The 17,551-nt window shown below is 37.9% G+C and overlaps 1 protein-coding gene across 1 annotated transcript in view; it reads left to right on the top strand.

Moving 5' to 3' along the window:
• LOC127529958 (sodium- and chloride-dependent neutral and basic amino acid transporter B(0+)-like) overlaps positions 1 to 17,551 on the top strand; it is a 36,348-nt gene that overhangs the window by 5,187 nt on the left and 13,610 nt on the right. The window contains exons 2-8 of the mRNA XM_051935376.1: positions 534 to 695; positions 6,239 to 6,374; positions 10,673 to 10,805; positions 11,563 to 11,703; positions 13,701 to 13,929; positions 15,358 to 15,483; positions 16,878 to 16,996. Coding sequence (XP_051791336.1) covers positions 534 to 695; positions 6,239 to 6,374; positions 10,673 to 10,805; positions 11,563 to 11,703; positions 13,701 to 13,929; positions 15,358 to 15,483; positions 16,878 to 16,996 — 1,046 coding nt within the window. The remainder of the gene's footprint in view (positions 1 to 533; positions 696 to 6,238; positions 6,375 to 10,672; positions 10,806 to 11,562; positions 11,704 to 13,700; positions 13,930 to 15,357; positions 15,484 to 16,877; positions 16,997 to 17,551) is intronic.

Below are 17,551 nucleotides of genomic sequence, written 5' to 3'. Positions count from 1 at the left end.
ATGCCTCCTTTTGACCCCCTGTGATCTGATCAACTAGTATGTTATTTTAGTGGAGTTTCAACAAAAATGTGCTGTTTTTTGCCTAAATGTATGCCACTAGTCCTGCAACCTGTTCACTTTATGAAACAAAGTTGAAACCTTAACTCAGGACGACGAGTGCAGAAAGACGTTACTGGAAAGACTACTATGTCATTTCAATTAAATTCAACACAAATAAACTTTTATTACACTTCTCAAATTAATATTCCCATCCCTTTTCATCTATTGTCATTCACATGGATGCATGTCTAGAATGAGAAACATTCTATTATAGAAGAAAGCTGCAGTAGTTGCCCACATGAGCAGGTTTTAAATGAGATATTCCTGATGCAATGGTTTCTCAAAGTTGTGAGATAGCCTGCACTTTTTTATTTATAGTAAAATAAAGCCATGCTTTATACATAAATATTCTATTCCTAGAGGCCGACACTCTTTTTTTATTATTATTAAACTAAACATTGTTTGTTTGTTTTTTCCCAATTTTTCATCCACAGGTGTTGGTGTTACAATGGTGCTGGTATCATCTTTTGTGGCAATCTACTACAACTGTATCATTGGCTACAGTATTTACTACTTGTTTGCATCCTTCCAGTTCCCCCTTCCATGGAGTGACTGTTTTGAATGGTCTGATGAGAACTGCAGTAAGCAGTCCAAAGGTATGGATAATTGACCTAACAAACAGAATTGCCACCTCATGGTACTTGCGCTTTCTCTGCAGAATTTACATTCTAACTCCATGTTCACATGGATTTCCTTGGACAGTTTTTCAAATGCTGTAAAAGTATGCTTTGAGCTTTAGTGAGAATTTTAATTGATCACTTATGTACAAGTGTGACCCCTGGACAGGTTTAGGCTCTCTTAATAAACATCATAAATATATACACCGATGAAATGTACTATAGAAGACAGATGGAACACGCATAAAATGCTATAATTAATTTAGACAGTGAAAGGCACTATATGATAGGCAGATACGTAACCAACCGAGTACTCACTGAACAAATGACACTCTTTTCAGATGGCATCCCCACAGGGTGACTTAGGTGCAAACCCCATACAGAAAGCAACCTTCTTAGCTAGTTGTGCCAAAGGAGAACTCCATCAGCATGAATCAGTCTTCTGTCTCCTTCTAAGTCCAACTTCAGAAAAACAGAGCATAGAGTGCTGTAATTAATTGACTTGTTATTTTGCAAAATATCTGGTGAGACTAATACGCCATGTTGGGTTGCATGGCCTGATCTTGTGAGTTTTTTTTTTGATGGAAGACAGTAATAAAGCTGGATGTGCTGGTTAAATTGACTGGTGAATCTAAACTGGTGTAGCCTAAAGTGTACTACAGAACAACCTGGCACTCTACCCAGGGTTGGTTGAGGCCTTGCACTCAGCAGTGCCAGGAAAGGCATCAGCTACACTGACGTAGGCATGTACAGAATATAAAATCCCAAAGTAACATGTGTTTATGATTCCTCTAAAAGCAAAAGCACATTAATGTTGTGTCTCAATCCCTTAAATGCAACATACAAGACTGTTACACCTGCAGATTAAGTAACCAGTCTGGCATCTCTCAGGAAGTCAGTAGTGTAGGCTGAACTTGCAACCTTGTGAGTTCCTCACATTCTAGACCACACTCTGTGTATATCAAAACACTCCACTGCTTGCTCATGGCTTATGACTGATGTTTGAGGGTACTGGGTAAAGCTAAATTTCAAGTTTCATATGTTTTTTTTATCCTTAGTCCCCAAAAGTGAACAATTTCCTAAATATAATGCTAGTCTGACCTAAAAAACATTTCATTTACAAGAACAGCCTAGTGTGATTGTAGAGAGCAAAACGTAACAACATTAGTGATTTATTCAAAGCCAAAACACAAGAAAGGAATAAACATGGGAGATTTAAAATATTAGAAGAATTAAACCAAATGTTATAGCCTTAGCAGGACTACCTATTGACTCTTTTATACGACTACAAAGTGCTCCTTGCTACTTCATGTCACTTTCTTTTGTTATCACAACCCCAATTTGGCCTTTCTTCCTCCATATCACCAAGCTATCATCGAACTCATACCCCTAAATTCATATACTTGGCTGTTATTTCAGACAGTATACTCCAAGGTTATTACAATTTTGCCTTTTTATATTAGTTTTTATTTCTATATTTTTTCTGACCTTACTTGGAAATTCAGTTTAGTTTTAGTTTTCCTTCATCATATATTTTTTGTTTTAATTTAGTTTTAATTACACAAAGGCATTTCTATTTTATTTTTATGTCTATTAGTTTTAGTTTTAGTAATTATGGTTTGGTTAAAGAGCTACTATGGAGTTTAGTTTTGTGTCACAATCAGACAGAACTCTACACTTTACGGGTTTGGATATGAGTGTAATGTTTGTGGAAGATTACTACAGTACAGTACATGGTTTACTATCTGGTTTTGTTTTTGTCTGATAAAAACAAGCATAATCAAAACCAGATACTGAATGTGAACAATTTTATACAATTTTAGAATTAAAAAAAAAATTCTATGTCATTTGTGCTAAACTGTTGACACTTTTCATCTTTGCTGTTTATTGCCCAGAATGGGCAATTTGAAATTAAATTTAGGTGAATTTTAAGGGGGCGGCACAGTGGCGTAGTGGTAGTGCTGTTGCCTCGCAGTTAGAAGACCTGGGTTCGCTTCCCGGGTCCTCCCTGTGTGGAGTTTGCATGTTCTCCCCGTGTCTGCGTGGGTTTCCTCCGGGTACTCCAGTTTCCTCCCACAGTCCTAAGACATGCAGGTTAGGTGCATTGGCGATTCTAAATTGTGCTTGGTGTGTTCATGCACCCTGCGGTGGGCTGGCGCCCTGTCCGCGGTTTGTTTCCTGCCTTGCGCCCTGTGTTGGCTAGGATTGGCTCCAGCAGACCCCCGTGACCCTCTAGTTAGGATATAGCAGGTTGGATAATGGATGGATAGATGAATTTTAAGGTTTGAGGGTTTTTTACTCTAAGTGTCCTGCTCCAAGAAATTGTGCTTACAATGGGAGATTACAATGCCTTCAATATTGCATACAAAAATCTCCCATACTGGGCTTTGTTATTTTCTACCAGCCATATTGATCTCTGATTCCATCTCAGGCACGTACAATTTATAGACAGAATTTTGCCACCTGCAGGCCTGAAAAGATATAAAAAATCAGAAAATAGATTGTACTGTATTCTGACAGGTGTGATCATGAAAATCAATGGGGCTTAGGAAGAACACATTTTTTGTGCTTGAATCAGTGTGCAGACTCCACCTAGCTCTACTGAGAGAAGCAAAGAAAAACAAGCATGTAGTGTCAAGGCAGTGAGACTTGAATTACCATCATAAGAACAGTAAACCCTTAATGAGCACAGTAAGAGCAGGTAATAGGAGTGTGGACAGCCACAAAACAACAGAGAAAGCATCTGAGATTAGGAACAATATATACATTATCTAAACCTGTTTATCCATAGCAGGATGGCAGGAAACCTGGAGCCTACCCCAACAGGTTTGGATGCAAGGCAGGAAAAATCCCTGTTATGCAATATGTATGATATGGCAGATGTTAAGAACAAAAAGAATATGATATTTCAACTATCTATTTTGAGAGAGAGAGAAACATTGAAAAAAGGGGGACAAATATTTTAAAACATAATTCTGCTATGTATTATTTTCACAATATCAGGTATTTTGAGCTGTGAATATCAATTTAAAAAGATAAATGAATAAATAGAGAATAAATATAAAAACACATTAGTATGTTTAGTTTTCCACCAATTGGCAGACTCTCTTCACCTACCTACCTGTAGTTCAGTAGAGATAATGCCAACTCAGGAATTTTACAAAGTTTGTATCGTTTGTTGTTAAACACCTTTTATAAACAAAAGTGTTTGTTCAGTAACAGTATGCTGATCTTGTATGATGACCTAGTCAGTCTCTTGATCAGTGCCGTTTATTTTCAGAAAGGATTTCTCCTTTGTAAAGTGGCAGGTGAATTACTGTCAACAAAATGCAGCCACCTGGGAAATAAACTGAAATGTTACTCACTCCTAATTTTTCTGTCCATACAGTAAAGGTTTTGTTGACCAACAAATTCTGATTTATACAACAAGTGCAAATAAAGTTGGCAGAGTAAATCACTTTTTATTTCACATGCTTTATGCATCAGTAGTCAGCTTGCTCTGTCACCACAAATGCTGTGTGAACAGCCACCCTCCATCACCAGCCGCTGTTCACTGGCTGAATATATGCAGGTGGCTTGCGGTAGATGACTTTCTATTTTACAGTTAAACATTACAAGGTTTAAAGACTAATGGCAAGAATATTCATTCAAAAACAAAAACTAAAAACATTTTAGTAAATTATTACTTTATTTCAGTTAGTCTTTCCAGCTACTTTAATAGTTTAGTTTAGTTTTTGTTTTTCATTTCGGTTTTGTTAATTATTTTATTTCAGTTTACGAAAATGTTTTTTTAGAAATAGTCTCAGTTTTGATTTTAGTTTTCAATAAGTATAATAACCTTGGTACACTCTACCAGGAATTACTCCAGACCAATCTCTGGAATTTCACCATGAGCCAGAAGGGTCCTATATACTCCAGGGTCACTTGCTCACAGTGGCATCCATTAGAACCTAGACAGACCATCCATTTAGCTAATTCATTGCTAAAGGGCCAGACTACAAAGGCAGCATTCAGGACACCAGTTTGTTTTGTTGGAAGGCCAGGTTCCAGCTGTTCCATCCTGGATATCTCTGCTCCCACCTACAAGGCCAGAAACATTGTACTGACTTCCTTCTAGTATTCCTTGGCCTTTGTCTCCCCATGGTGTCATTCAGGAAGCTGCTTCCAGGGCATTTCATCCTGCACCAACCCAGTCTGTCAACACATATGGATAAAGCAACAGTCTGTTTACTACTGTGGGTATACAACTTGCTTTCTTAACTGTATCTTGCCCATTTGGTGCAGTTTGTGTACCCCCACCCATCCCTTGACAGTTTTTCAACCTCTTACACTGGATACAACTTGAGCTCAGGTGATGCTACTCCAGAACAGCCCTTGTCCGCTAAACTCTTTTCTTATTCTTGTCTAAACATAAGTAAAATTGGTTCAATCTCAATGTATAATATGTTCTGTTCCTGTTAAACCAATTAACATACATTATGTTAAAAATGTCTCATGTAAAAAAAGAAAGGCAGTCAACTGTAGACAGGGAACTTGAACAGATAAGCAGGTTAGAAAAATGGATGAATGGAGATAACATTTTACCAAGGATTGCTGATGTGCAGCTTTAGGATTCTGTTGGGTGTGCCTTTTGCAACTTTATGTAATTAAATTGAAGGCATAATATAACACAAGTGCTGTTTTACGTACTTTGCTAAAAGCTTTGTTGAAAGTTCTAAGGGCTGCAGTGTGTACATAAGCAACAGTTAATACTTAACCAGACAAACAACACTGGAATTCCCATCAGATTGACTTGAGTGAAATTGGACTAAATGGATATTATTTCATCACACTTTCAAGAGTCAAGGCTTAGGGTTAGCCATTTACAGTGCAATAGCTATTAATAAGCATTTTCATGTGTAATTTGTTACAAGGAAATATGCAGAGCACACTTATCACTAGGAACAAGGAAATAACAGTATAAATGGAATAAGTCAACAAATACATTATTGGTTCTTTTACAGAATTCTAAATCAAAGTAATCTATTAAAGATGTCAAAAATTTCTGTCCATTTTCTTATGCATTACTTTAGTTCAGGGTCATGGAAATTGGTGCCTATACTGACGGGACTGGGCCCATGTTGGCAACAAGCCAGGTATTTCACTCAGGACTGGCAATTGATTTGAAGCTGAAAAGCCCCCTGGATTCCCATATCTTGTAATGGATAAAGCAGGTCCTCAGTTACTAATCAGTACTTCACTGTATCAGGGGTTGGTCATTAATTTTTCATGGACTCATTTCTTGGCCTAGGAGTTTTTTATGACCCTGCTCTCAAATATATAGTTGATTAAATAGGTGATTGATTTGTCTGTTAAGAGGCCAAGTACACCATTACATTTTTCTCCATTACTTAGTCTCCAAGACCATTGCTATTATCTGCCTAAAATGAAGACTAGTGGAACACTGTGAAAGTCCTAGCATATTTCAAATTGATGATCTGTTTTTATTAAGACAAAAATTCTTATGAAAGTTTTTCTTTCAGAATATTGCAACATTACATCTGCAAATGGAAGCTTTGTATTGGTCAATTCAACATGGTTAAATGACAACAATGCCACCTGTGAGGGATCAAATATCTTCTCTATCTCTGTGCAGAGCCCGAGTGAACAATATTGGGAGTAAGTTTATATTTTGTGTTTTGTTTGTATGTAGTTTATTTAAGCCTTTCTGAGTTTGTCAGCTAGCCCAAAGCATGCTGAAATCCTCATTCTGGATCAGGTCTTAGGTCTTCTAAAGTGCTCAAAGCTTTCCTTTGCCTGGACCTCAGGCATAAATGACCCTTTGTGATGAGGCGCAAACCACTAGTAGTGTCGAGCTTTTAAGTGTTAGGCCATTCATGTGGCAACATGTGCAATGTGGATGAAACATTCTGCAGCAAGTAAATGATCCAAGTAAGAAAGTAATACAAAGAAGAAAGAATATGAGTATGTAGAATGTCAGATAACAAGGTTCAAAACAAAAAGCAAGGCAAAAAATGATTGAGGCTCAAGGGAAAAGATTCAAAACACGAGTAGACAAGCAACTTGAAAGAGACTAGTATTGTAATCTGGTATAGGGCCAAGACACAGCTTAAATTAAAAAGATGTACATTTCATACATTTCCAGGCAATGCCAGAGCAATTCTATAGCATTGGTAAACAAGAAGCAGAAATTACAATACTAAACGACATTCCTCCAACCTGTTATAAGTGATATGAACTGTTGATGGCACATCTTCACATACAGTGTTAAGTTTTCAATACATTAGCCAGCTTTAATACATTGCATGTAAAATATATCAATATGAAGTAGTTTTGAAGAACAAATTTTCATTTTTAACTTGGTTGATTTTCAGTCTGTACCTTTGATGAAATAGTTTGTTATTTTGGCAACTATTGCCTCATCCATTCTCCATTAGTGAGTTGTTATGGAAGAAGAACTACAGTGGTCCTCAAGTTTGCTTGAAATAAGTTTTTTTGTGTGTGATCACGAGTAGTCTTATATTTTTGGAGATTTTTTGAGGGGATATAACTAGCAATTTAGTAAAATTAGTGGCATAGTGGGAAAGGATGGCTGCTTTCCTAACTTGACTCCTTCCATTGTGACTAATTTCCACCTAGACCCAGTATTGTTGTGCTCTGTAATCTTTTTTTCTTGGTGTAGTTCCCAGATTGGCCACCATTGTAAATCAATAACACACCTACAGGTACATGAGCTATTTAGGTATTTTGGCACACATTCAATGTCATGATTATTTTCAACTTCAATTTGATTTATTTTTAAAGTTATTTTTGCCATTTACCTGATGATTTTGCAAACATATCCGTTATAGTGATGTACAGATTTGCTTTTACATTGCGGAGATGCTGCCTTGCATGCACTAAAAGGTGATAAAGGTGTTCACTGACTTTTTGTGAGAGTGAGAGGTTGTGGAAGCTTTCCAATCTGAACACTGAATGTAATTAAAGAAGAGGCTCAACTTCCGGAAAAATAAGTAACATCTTAATAATTTTAGGTTTACAACTTTAGCTCCTTTATAACTTCTAATTTAATTATACCCCTGTAAAAAAAAAGTCACATTATTGATCGATCCTTGCCTGTTTTATTGTTACTAACTCAGCCTACTATACTCAAACTCAAAATTAAACAAGCATATTTTTAAAGGACAGACATGCAAATTGGTCATAATTGTCACTAACAATAAATTACGCAGCAATGTTTTTGTCTAAATAATTCCATATCATAACACATTGTCAGGGTCTGGTCATTATAATATCACTGCAATATTTTTATTTTTCTCTTTGTTAACTTTAAATTTTTTTATTTATGATTTGCAGTTCTGGAATGTTAAACAGGTGTGTGACACTATTTAGTATGGCTGCAACTAATGATTATTTTGGTAGACGACTAATCATTCAATTTTGTTTTTCGATTAGTTGATTAGTCACAATTATTTCATGCCAGACTATTTTGATGCCGGCAACCTGTGGTTGCACATCCTGTTCTGGGCTCCAGTGCATGTCTTACCTCATCTGCTCACGTCTGTCCACCTGTGAATGTCACCCTGATGTCTCTGCGTTAACACAATTAAAGTTAATAATAATCAAATTAAAATAACAACTATGAATTTGAAAATAATCAGATGTTTTATATTAGTGTAACCATCACAATAAAAAAGAAATACATTAAACAATACAAACTAAAGTGCACATAGTCTTTAAACAAAAAAAGTGCATTTAACTTAACCAAAAATGGCCACTGGTGTTTCTTAAAGTCCAACAGTTTAAATAAAGCTTCAATTCAAATAAAATAAAACAATAATGTACAGTTTATAAAAGATTCAGTTCATATATTCCTGATTGCAGTGCAGGAACGTGAGCATTTCGACATGCTCTGGTGTTAGGCTGGCTCTCTTCTTTGAGACAATGTTCCCAGCTGCTGAGAAGACACGCTCAGAGGGAGTAGAGGTAGCAAGAACACACAAGAATGATTTTGCAGAAAGAGAAAGATGTTTTAATCATCACACTCTGAAGAAAAAGTGTTGTAGTTTATCACATCATGTACTATATTATGCCAAAATAAAAAAATAACAGACTAAAATATGCAACAAGCTAATTACTGATATACTCCAAAACACAAGTTACCTAACGTTAGTTAGAGATGGTTTACTATTCATATGAACTCAAATATTATATGAAAAAAGAAAAAAAAAACTAGGACAGCTCAGCTACTCCTATTCACTCGTTTACTATAGCTCCAAACATGTTAGCAAACATAACTGAAATTATATTCACTTAACCCTTAAACAGCCGGAACCTGCTAAAGTTGTTTCTCAGTGCAATTTGCCAGCACGCCGGAGCTGAGTATATTCGATGATGTATATTCATTGAACCCCGCAACCGGCTCTATTTCCTTCACAGACCAATTTGCCAGCACGCTGGAGGTGATTAGTCAAAGCCGTATATTCGTTAAGCAGCCAGCTTGTGACCATTGCCAGCCCCAGTAGAACTGCACCCCCACTGTCTCTGGGATTCAGCCGCTGCACTAGACAAGCCTGCAAGCATCAACGTTTACCTCTGTGTGTTTGCGTGCAGCCAGTTCAAGCGCAGTTGGCTCGGTGATTTACTGAATTTTACCAATGACTTCAGTTGCACCTTGAATATATAATAATAGATTGTTGCAGTAGTTTTATGTATAGTTTTTACAATTCATTTGCAGTGTGTAAAATGATCAGGGTTGCAGTAATTGTGATGCTCTTTGCATGAAAACAAATACGTGTTCCATTAAAATTTCACATTTTCTTTGTGACGTTTACTTAAAAAGTACAGCTAAAAAGTATTTAGCGTCCAGGGGGTGCATTAACCCCCAAGTATGTGTCGGTTTAAGGGTTAACTATCATTGTCGAAACTTTGATATGCACATTATAGTACAAACATCAACGCTAACACGGGACACTAACTTTACCCGATAAAACTTACCTCTCAAGAGACGGCAGCATCACAGTTACAGGATGCTTGCGTTTCAGATGCTCATGCATCGTGGTGGTGCTGCCGTGAAAAGAAAGTTCCACTTTGCATAATCTGCATTCAACTTTTTTTTCTTTTTCGGTGAAGTGATCTGACACTTTAGAAAGTTTCTGTCTCCATTTTTTTCCATCTACTTTCCCCTCCTCTATGCGACTCACCATTGCAACCACGTTTTTTTTCCTCTACATTCTTCTTCTCCTCAGATGCTCTTCTTCATTGGTAGGACTGTGTGCAGTCTTGACAAACAATAACAAATTATACTGCCCCCAGATGTTAATGTAGTGCATTGCAGTTAGAAAAACCAATGTGGTTCTTTGTGACTGGAACCTCTATTGAAGGTTCTGTTTATGACACGTCGACAATAAAAAATCTGCGTCAATTTTTTGTAGTCGACGTTATCGTTCAAGTCGACTAATCATTGCAGCCCTACTATTTAGCTTGAGCTGGAGTCGCTGTTCCTCTGCACTTTCAGTTCTGGGTACCAAACCTTTCTAAATTTAGTGTGACTTCTACTTTTACAATGTTTTTGCAAATTTTCAAGTTCTGTAACCACAACTTCATTTAGCCTCATGCACTGGGCTACTACAGTAATGCTGAAATGTAAAATGTACTGCCTCTATGTGTTTTCATTTACGCTACTAAATGAGTTAATCTGCATCCAGCCCTGCAAGCAGGTCCTCCAACTTGCAGGGAAAACTTGACGGTTGGTTGCAGGATTGGCACTCCTGCCACAGTAAAAAACCTCATACTCTTCAGTGTGACGCTGCGGTGTCAATCAGATCTCAATCTCGGTGGTTCGTTGTGTTGCCTTACTGTATATTGCATGCGTTTTATGTCCAGCTCCTAAAAGCAGGTTTTTATGTTGAACTTCTGTTTGCATATTTTAAATTTTGTCTGTGTTACATTTTCAGCAAAGTAGCCCTTCGTCGATCAAGTGGATTAGATGAATCTGGAGGCGTTATCTGGCATCTTGCTCTCTGCCTCCTGCTGGCATGGATAATAGTTGGTGCTGCCTTGTTTAAAGGAATAAAGTCATCAGGAAAGGTATGATATATTTTTATTTATGTAAATACACTTTATTTTTGTTGTAAACTGAATTAAAAATAAAGAAAAGAAAATAGAGCTTTCTGCTTTATATGAGAGAAAATAATCTGGTTGTTTTAATCTCCTAATAGAAGATATTGAACTGTTAGAATAGTTAGAAAGATGGGATAAAGGCGTTATCTGCTATTGAGATTCAGCAGTCATCCCCTAGTTTTCAGCATGTACCTGTTCACACATAAGGTATTTTCCCACCATAGGAACTCTATTTTCAGGAGCTAATTGGTTTCTGCATAATGTAAGCCCTCAACCATTATCTTGTTTTACATTCACACCACATAACAGGAACTATAACCTTCACGCAAAATGTGCAACGTGCAAAGAAGAGTAATGGGGTACAAAGTGATGCATGATCCGGAGCTTACTTACTGCTTCAAGGTGGCGCTGCACACCATCTTCACCCATAACTCTCCAAAGTACAAACTACTTTGGAAGATGGCTTCAGTGCTTGTGGTCAACCAGTCAGCACAATTCGTCACCTGAGACCCATACGTGATAGTTCCTACTTGATTGAAAAGTACATAGCATGGACTAGAAGCTCAAAAAAGTGTCAGGAACTACAAAATGCCAAAGTTCCAATGGAGGGAATGCTACAAAAGTACCTGTTCTTGGTTCCTAAAAATGTTCCTGCAGTTGGAAAGAGCCTGTAGATGATGTACATGTGCAACACTAACTTACTTCTTGTCCTTGATGTTCCTAGGTGGTGTATTTCACAGCGATCTTTCCTTATGTTGTTTTGATCATCCTGCTGATACGAGGAGTAACTCTGGAAGGAGCTCGGGAAGGAATCGAATACTACATAGGAACTCATTCTGACATTTCAAAGCTGTCTGATGCTGAGGTACACCATGTGTAATTTGATATCCTTGTGTGAAAATTACAGCTTCCTCTTTTGATTTTGAGGCTTTAGGCAACTGGTGGCGAACCTATGGCACGCGTGCCATAGGGGGCACTCAGAGCCCTGTCTGTGGGCATGCACGCCGTCGCCCCAGCACACAGTTCGTTACTATAAAGCCAGAGGGATGCGGTGCCGGACTGCTTCCCTCCCCCTCTTCATGCGCACCTGAGGACATTTCTCACATCACCCGCCCCTCTGCCCAGCAATCCAATGGGAGCAGTTCCTCCCTCCCCTGTCTGGGATAAGGCGGGCGGCTCACATGCGGTGTGAGGGTGCGGCGCGGACTGCAGCCTGTTGAGTCTGTGATTCCCGTGGTGGGGTTGGAGAGGAGCTAATTTGGAAGGGATGTGGTATAGCGGGTCCACAGCTAAAAATTGAGAAGGCAAGTTTTAATAGATAATCGCCGTACTTGCGGCTTAGAGGGGGGCGTGGTAGTTTGGTCAGCGCTTCATGATGTGGGTGGTCCTCGCTTAAGTGAACAGGTGAGGAGTCATCCGCATCTGTAATTGTTGCCGGGAGGTGCTAATCGCCACACCTGATCCACGTCCCCATAATATATAATAGAAGCGCGAGGCGGATGGAAAGGGGAAAAAAAGAGAGAGAGAACAGGAATGGAGGTTAATGGGGAAGACCTGCGTGAAACAATTGAGAAGATAGAAGGGATGACAAAGGACAGCACAGTTAGTCCTGAAAATGAAATCCTTAAAGTGTGGAATTCTCTGCCAAATAATTTTAAGTCAATGAAAGCACTTGGGATTGCTTTCCTTACTTTGTTTGGATCATCTTATGCTTGTGAGCATCTGTTTTCAGCTTTGAATTATATCAGATCTGACACCAGAAACAGACTAACAGATGACCTGAGTGCTGCATGTGTTGCTCTCAAACTTACAAAGTATGAGCCAAGGTTAGACAAATGATCAGCATGCATACAACAGCAAAAATCACATTAATTGTTCAAAAGAATGCCAAATGCAAACTTTTACCTTTCCATAAAAAGTTGTTTGTATCATTGAAAGCTCTGTTATTGTGTTTTTCTTTTAAGACAAAAGATGTTAATCTATGAGTTGTTTTTTTAAACTAAAATCTCAGTATTCAGGTTAAATTGCCGTGTTGGAACTTTGCGATAAATACGTGGGTTTTGGGTTGCAGTTTGGGCACTCGGACTCTAAAAGGGTCGCCATCACTGCTTTGGGCCTTTGCTTGTCTTCCTCTATGTATAAATGGAAGTTATTTTCACCATAAAACATAATATAAACATGTTTTAATATCTATATTTTACAAATAAATTTAGAGGAGATTACATGGAGCTAGTAAATAAAAATTTATTAGCTACAAAAAAGTAGATGTTGTAAGAGACAGACACCCCAGTGTCTCTGCACCCCAGGAAAATATATTCTGTTTGTCTGTTCTGAGATTTTTTAGGGAAGGGAGAGTGGCAACATTTAATTTTTCTGAGCATATGTAAGTAAGAATTCACTATACTCTGTACTTGTGGAAACAAAAACCCTATAAACCTATAATACCAAGATATTTCTAAAATTTCCATCAGTCCATTTTCTAAACCAGCATAGTCTAAGGCAAAGCAAATAGTAATATGCTGTGACTAAGGCCTTGGACTTCAAACAGCTAACAACAAGGTTGCTGTTTCAGTTCAAGCTCGTAACTCCCGTCTTTATCTTGTTAGAAGAAATCTAACATTTTTTTTTCGGAATGAGTCATGTAAACAATGCATTAAAAATTAGATTAATGAGTAAGCCCAGACATTCACTGGGATCTTCAGGTTATTGACCAGAGTACATAAACTGGCTCTGTACATCCCCATAAATTGTTACTGAGTTTCGGCCAGATGCTCCCATTGTTAGGATGTAGCAGTAATCAGCCCTTAAATTAATATTTAATATTAACTTAATATTAATATTTCCTTTTTTGTTGTTTTAAAGGTTTGGAAGGACGCTGCCACTCAGATCTTCTTTTCCCTTTCTACTGCATGGGGAGGCCTTGTTGCTCTGTCTTCCTACAACAAATTCAACAACAACTGCTATTCAGATGCAATCGTCGTTTGTGTGACCAACTGCGTTACAAGTGTCTTTGCTGGATTTGCCATCTTTTCCGTTCTTGGACACATTGCTCATATATCACATAAGCCTGTGTCTGAAGTCACCCAGTCAGGTATTGGGACTACTCTGTACTCTCATTATGAAAGGAATAAAAAGATGTTTGTCTAAATGATCAATTGTTATTAAAAAGTATTCTTTATACGAATACTAGGGGGCTTTGCCCACCAACTCTCCCGGCCTGCGCTACGTGCCAGACATTTCACGTCTCTGCTGCTTGTGTATGTGGATTTCACTTTCACCAAACAACAAATCTTTTAATTAATTCTCGCGGATACTCCTCTTCATTGGGAAGAAACACTACTTTTCCTTAATGGCAATGTGAATTAGATGATCAACAAGTCTCAGAATGCAAACAATAAACTTGATCTCTTTTCGCTGTTCCGTTATTTCACCAAGTAATAATTTCCGTTAGTAAAGATCGCATTAGCGCAAACAATAATTTTTTTGAGACTTTCGAATTTTAGTACTTTCATTATCTCTAACCTGCTCTGCATGTGTATCGCGCCAACGTTTTTGAATTCTTTATGACATTTTACTTTGTCATCTACTCTTTGTCTTTTATTTTTCCAGCCCCGAGTGTGGTTAAGTCTCTTGGCACAAAGTCTCATCTCATGGGACGTGAAGGAATCTCCCTCAAAAAGTCACGTCTCATCCCAGGATTTTTTTATTATAATAGAGAGAAAATGCAGTGGAAGCACATAGTTGTACTGTATATTGTTTAGTACCGATACACAGATTCAGTGTTTTGGGTTCAGTTCACATGCCTGATCTGTGTCTGTGTGGAACTGGCACATTCTCCCTAGTGAGATGTTAATACACCAATTTTCCTCAAAGATATGCATGTTAGATTATCTAACAAGAGATTATAAATTGGCTTCATGTGGGCCCTATGATGGACAGATAACTTATCCAGAATTGATTCCTGGTGTGTGCCCAGTGCTGGCCACATCAATTTTCCCCCCTAAATTCAAACTCCACAACAGTCATCATTTGAATGGAATTTCAGGTTCTCTCCATGTAAGTTTTTGTTGGGCATTTTGGTTCCCCTAACATCTCAAATAAGTAAGGATAATGTAACTAGTAACCATAAATGTTTTCTTTTAAAGGCAGTGGATACTTTATTTGGGCTGGAATTACATCCAGTGCTGGTTCCTACATGGCACCCAGTGCTGCAGTTATAGCCTATTGCTCTCCACAACTCTATATTAGAAAAAGCCAAAGCACAAACTAGTTAAGAGATGAATTGTTAATCCTAAATTGTAAATCTGACACTTCATACTATTCTTGAGAACTGATGTAGCGGTAGCAAATATCAGAAAGTGACAAACACAGATTGGACTATGGGTCAGTGAAAGTCTGCCATGTATAAGTAAAATTTTGGCCTAAATTTTAGTATGACTTGAATTATCCTGGACTCCTCTATTCTAGACTGCTGAAATGGAATATATTTGACTTAACCCTATTCTTTTTATCTCTTTAGGTTTTGGCTTGGCTTTCATTGCATATCCAGAAGCCCTTTCAAAGTTGCCCATATCACCACTGTGGTCTATCCTTTTCTTCTTTATGCTACTGACGCTTGGTCTGGACTCTCAGTTTGCAATAATTGGTAAGTCACCCAGTTTGTAATGGTTTTTAGATTATTCTGTCCTGATATGTGATTTGTTATGTATAACTGCTCATTTTTTGTCTACCTTAACATATCAGTGTAGGCTACCATTTTTAGTTTCCAGCTGAGGTGCCTTTCTGGGCTCTCCCAACATTCACATGAATTTTTAGTTGGAATACTCCCCTAAAAACCCATCACCCCCTCATCCTGGGTCAAAAACTGATAATATGATTAGAATTAAGTTCTTGTTTAGGAACCTGTAACACAAGTACAGGTGCATTATGTGATTGTGCAGGAAATTGATGAAATTTTCAGCATCAGAGATGGATTTTCCATGTGTTTATTTAGTTAGAGATCTTCCTGTCTATCCACATTTACAGAAATGTGGTACAAGTGCATATCATTATTTAGCAAATCTGAGTGTGATATCACACTGATGACAATCAAATTGATGCCTGGGTAAAAGAATCAGGAGGTGGGGAAAGGAGAAGATCTAGAAGTGTTTAACATTGCCTGACATTTCAGTCCGGCGTGTCTTTCACTTAATTCAGTAATTCAGAACTCCATTCTCTGTGTCAGCTGGCAATATGGAAAATAGTCATCTTGCTCTTCGATTGTCCTCTTTCCATTTAAGCATAAAAGCCGATGAAAATACCCACACATTCAGTATTGATTTCTATATCATTTAATATAGCTACTTAGTGTTATGCTGAATCCACATGAAAAAAGGTCAGTCCTACTATCATGGTGGTGTGACCACACATTGTAGGCCACATTCCCTGTCTTCATCTGTTCTGTAATTATGTTCTCCCATTTTGACCACTGCATTTCATTAGTGCATGTAAAAACCTGCTGCTGTGTCAGGACTAAAATAGAATATTAAACAGTCTCTCTATAGCAAGAGGCTGTAATTTTCTAATAACAAAAATGGCAAAGCGTGCTGATGGGATGAGTGGAAATCAGGACTCTCTTAACCAGCATCATTGACCCTGGGGCAAAGTAGTGTGCTGGGGCCCCTGTTTTGATAGCAAAACAGAAACATGCATAGGCATCAGAAACATTGTGGGCCCTTATGCTCCTGAGGCCCTCCGCCAGTGCCCATTGTGCCCATGCATTAAGGCGGCCCTGATGTAAATGACTGAATTTTCCTATAGTGCTTTAGTAAAGTGTGTAATAACAGACAAGACAAGAGAAATGGAAGTTATAGAAAAGGGTAAAACCTGTCTGGGTTGAGTGACATCCAAAAGTGTGTCAGAACCAACTCGGGGTAGCTACAGTATCTTTCATATCGGGTAGACAACTGTGGCTAGAGGTCATCTAAGCACATATTGCTTCATGAAAAACTCTTGATTTTTTTCTGAACTTGCAATAAATGAATACTTATCTTTTCTTAGAAACCATTACAACAGCACTACAAGATGAATTTCCCAAGTACCTTCGTTCAAGGAGAACCCTCATTACAGTAGTTGCCTGTGTTGTGCTTTATCTTCTTGGCCTGCCCTGCGTAACTGGGGTAAGTAAATCTTTTGAGTTAACCTGATGGGGGGTAGGGGGAGGGAAGAGTTTAATATGAAAAAATGGTTAATTTGTCAAAAATGGTAGTGTTATTACCAAGTAGCTGATAATGCAATGAAAACTGACGGTGATGTCTTGTAATGACTAAGGAAGTGCACTTCTGATCTCAAGGGTGAAGGTTTAAAATCACATCCCTGGCTCTCTAGGTGATACTGAACGCGTTACTTCTGCCACCAACACAGTAGCAGTTAGGAAGTAAGGATGGATTTTAAGAGCTATACCATTTAATCTTCATTATAGAAGATCATCATTATAAACTGCCTTTCACTGCATTGTCCATCGCAAAGTGATTTTCCAAAAGCAACACATAATTGCAAGATAATTAAAACATAAGGCAACCACAGATGTTATGAAGTTTATTAAAACATGAGACAAATTGCCTTTTTTTGGCAAAATCTATCACTAAACAGCTCATTAACAAATAAGTCATGATTTGAAGGACTGTAAGGTGATAATTCAGCTATACTACTAATTTGCCGAGGTACACCATGTG

Source organism: Erpetoichthys calabaricus, chromosome 12 (genome assembly GCF_900747795.2).
Source record: "Erpetoichthys calabaricus chromosome 12, fErpCal1.3, whole genome shotgun sequence".
NCBI lineage: Eukaryota > Metazoa > Chordata > Cladistia > Polypteriformes > Polypteridae > Erpetoichthys > Erpetoichthys calabaricus.
This window is presented reverse-complemented; position numbering and strand designations above follow the sequence as displayed.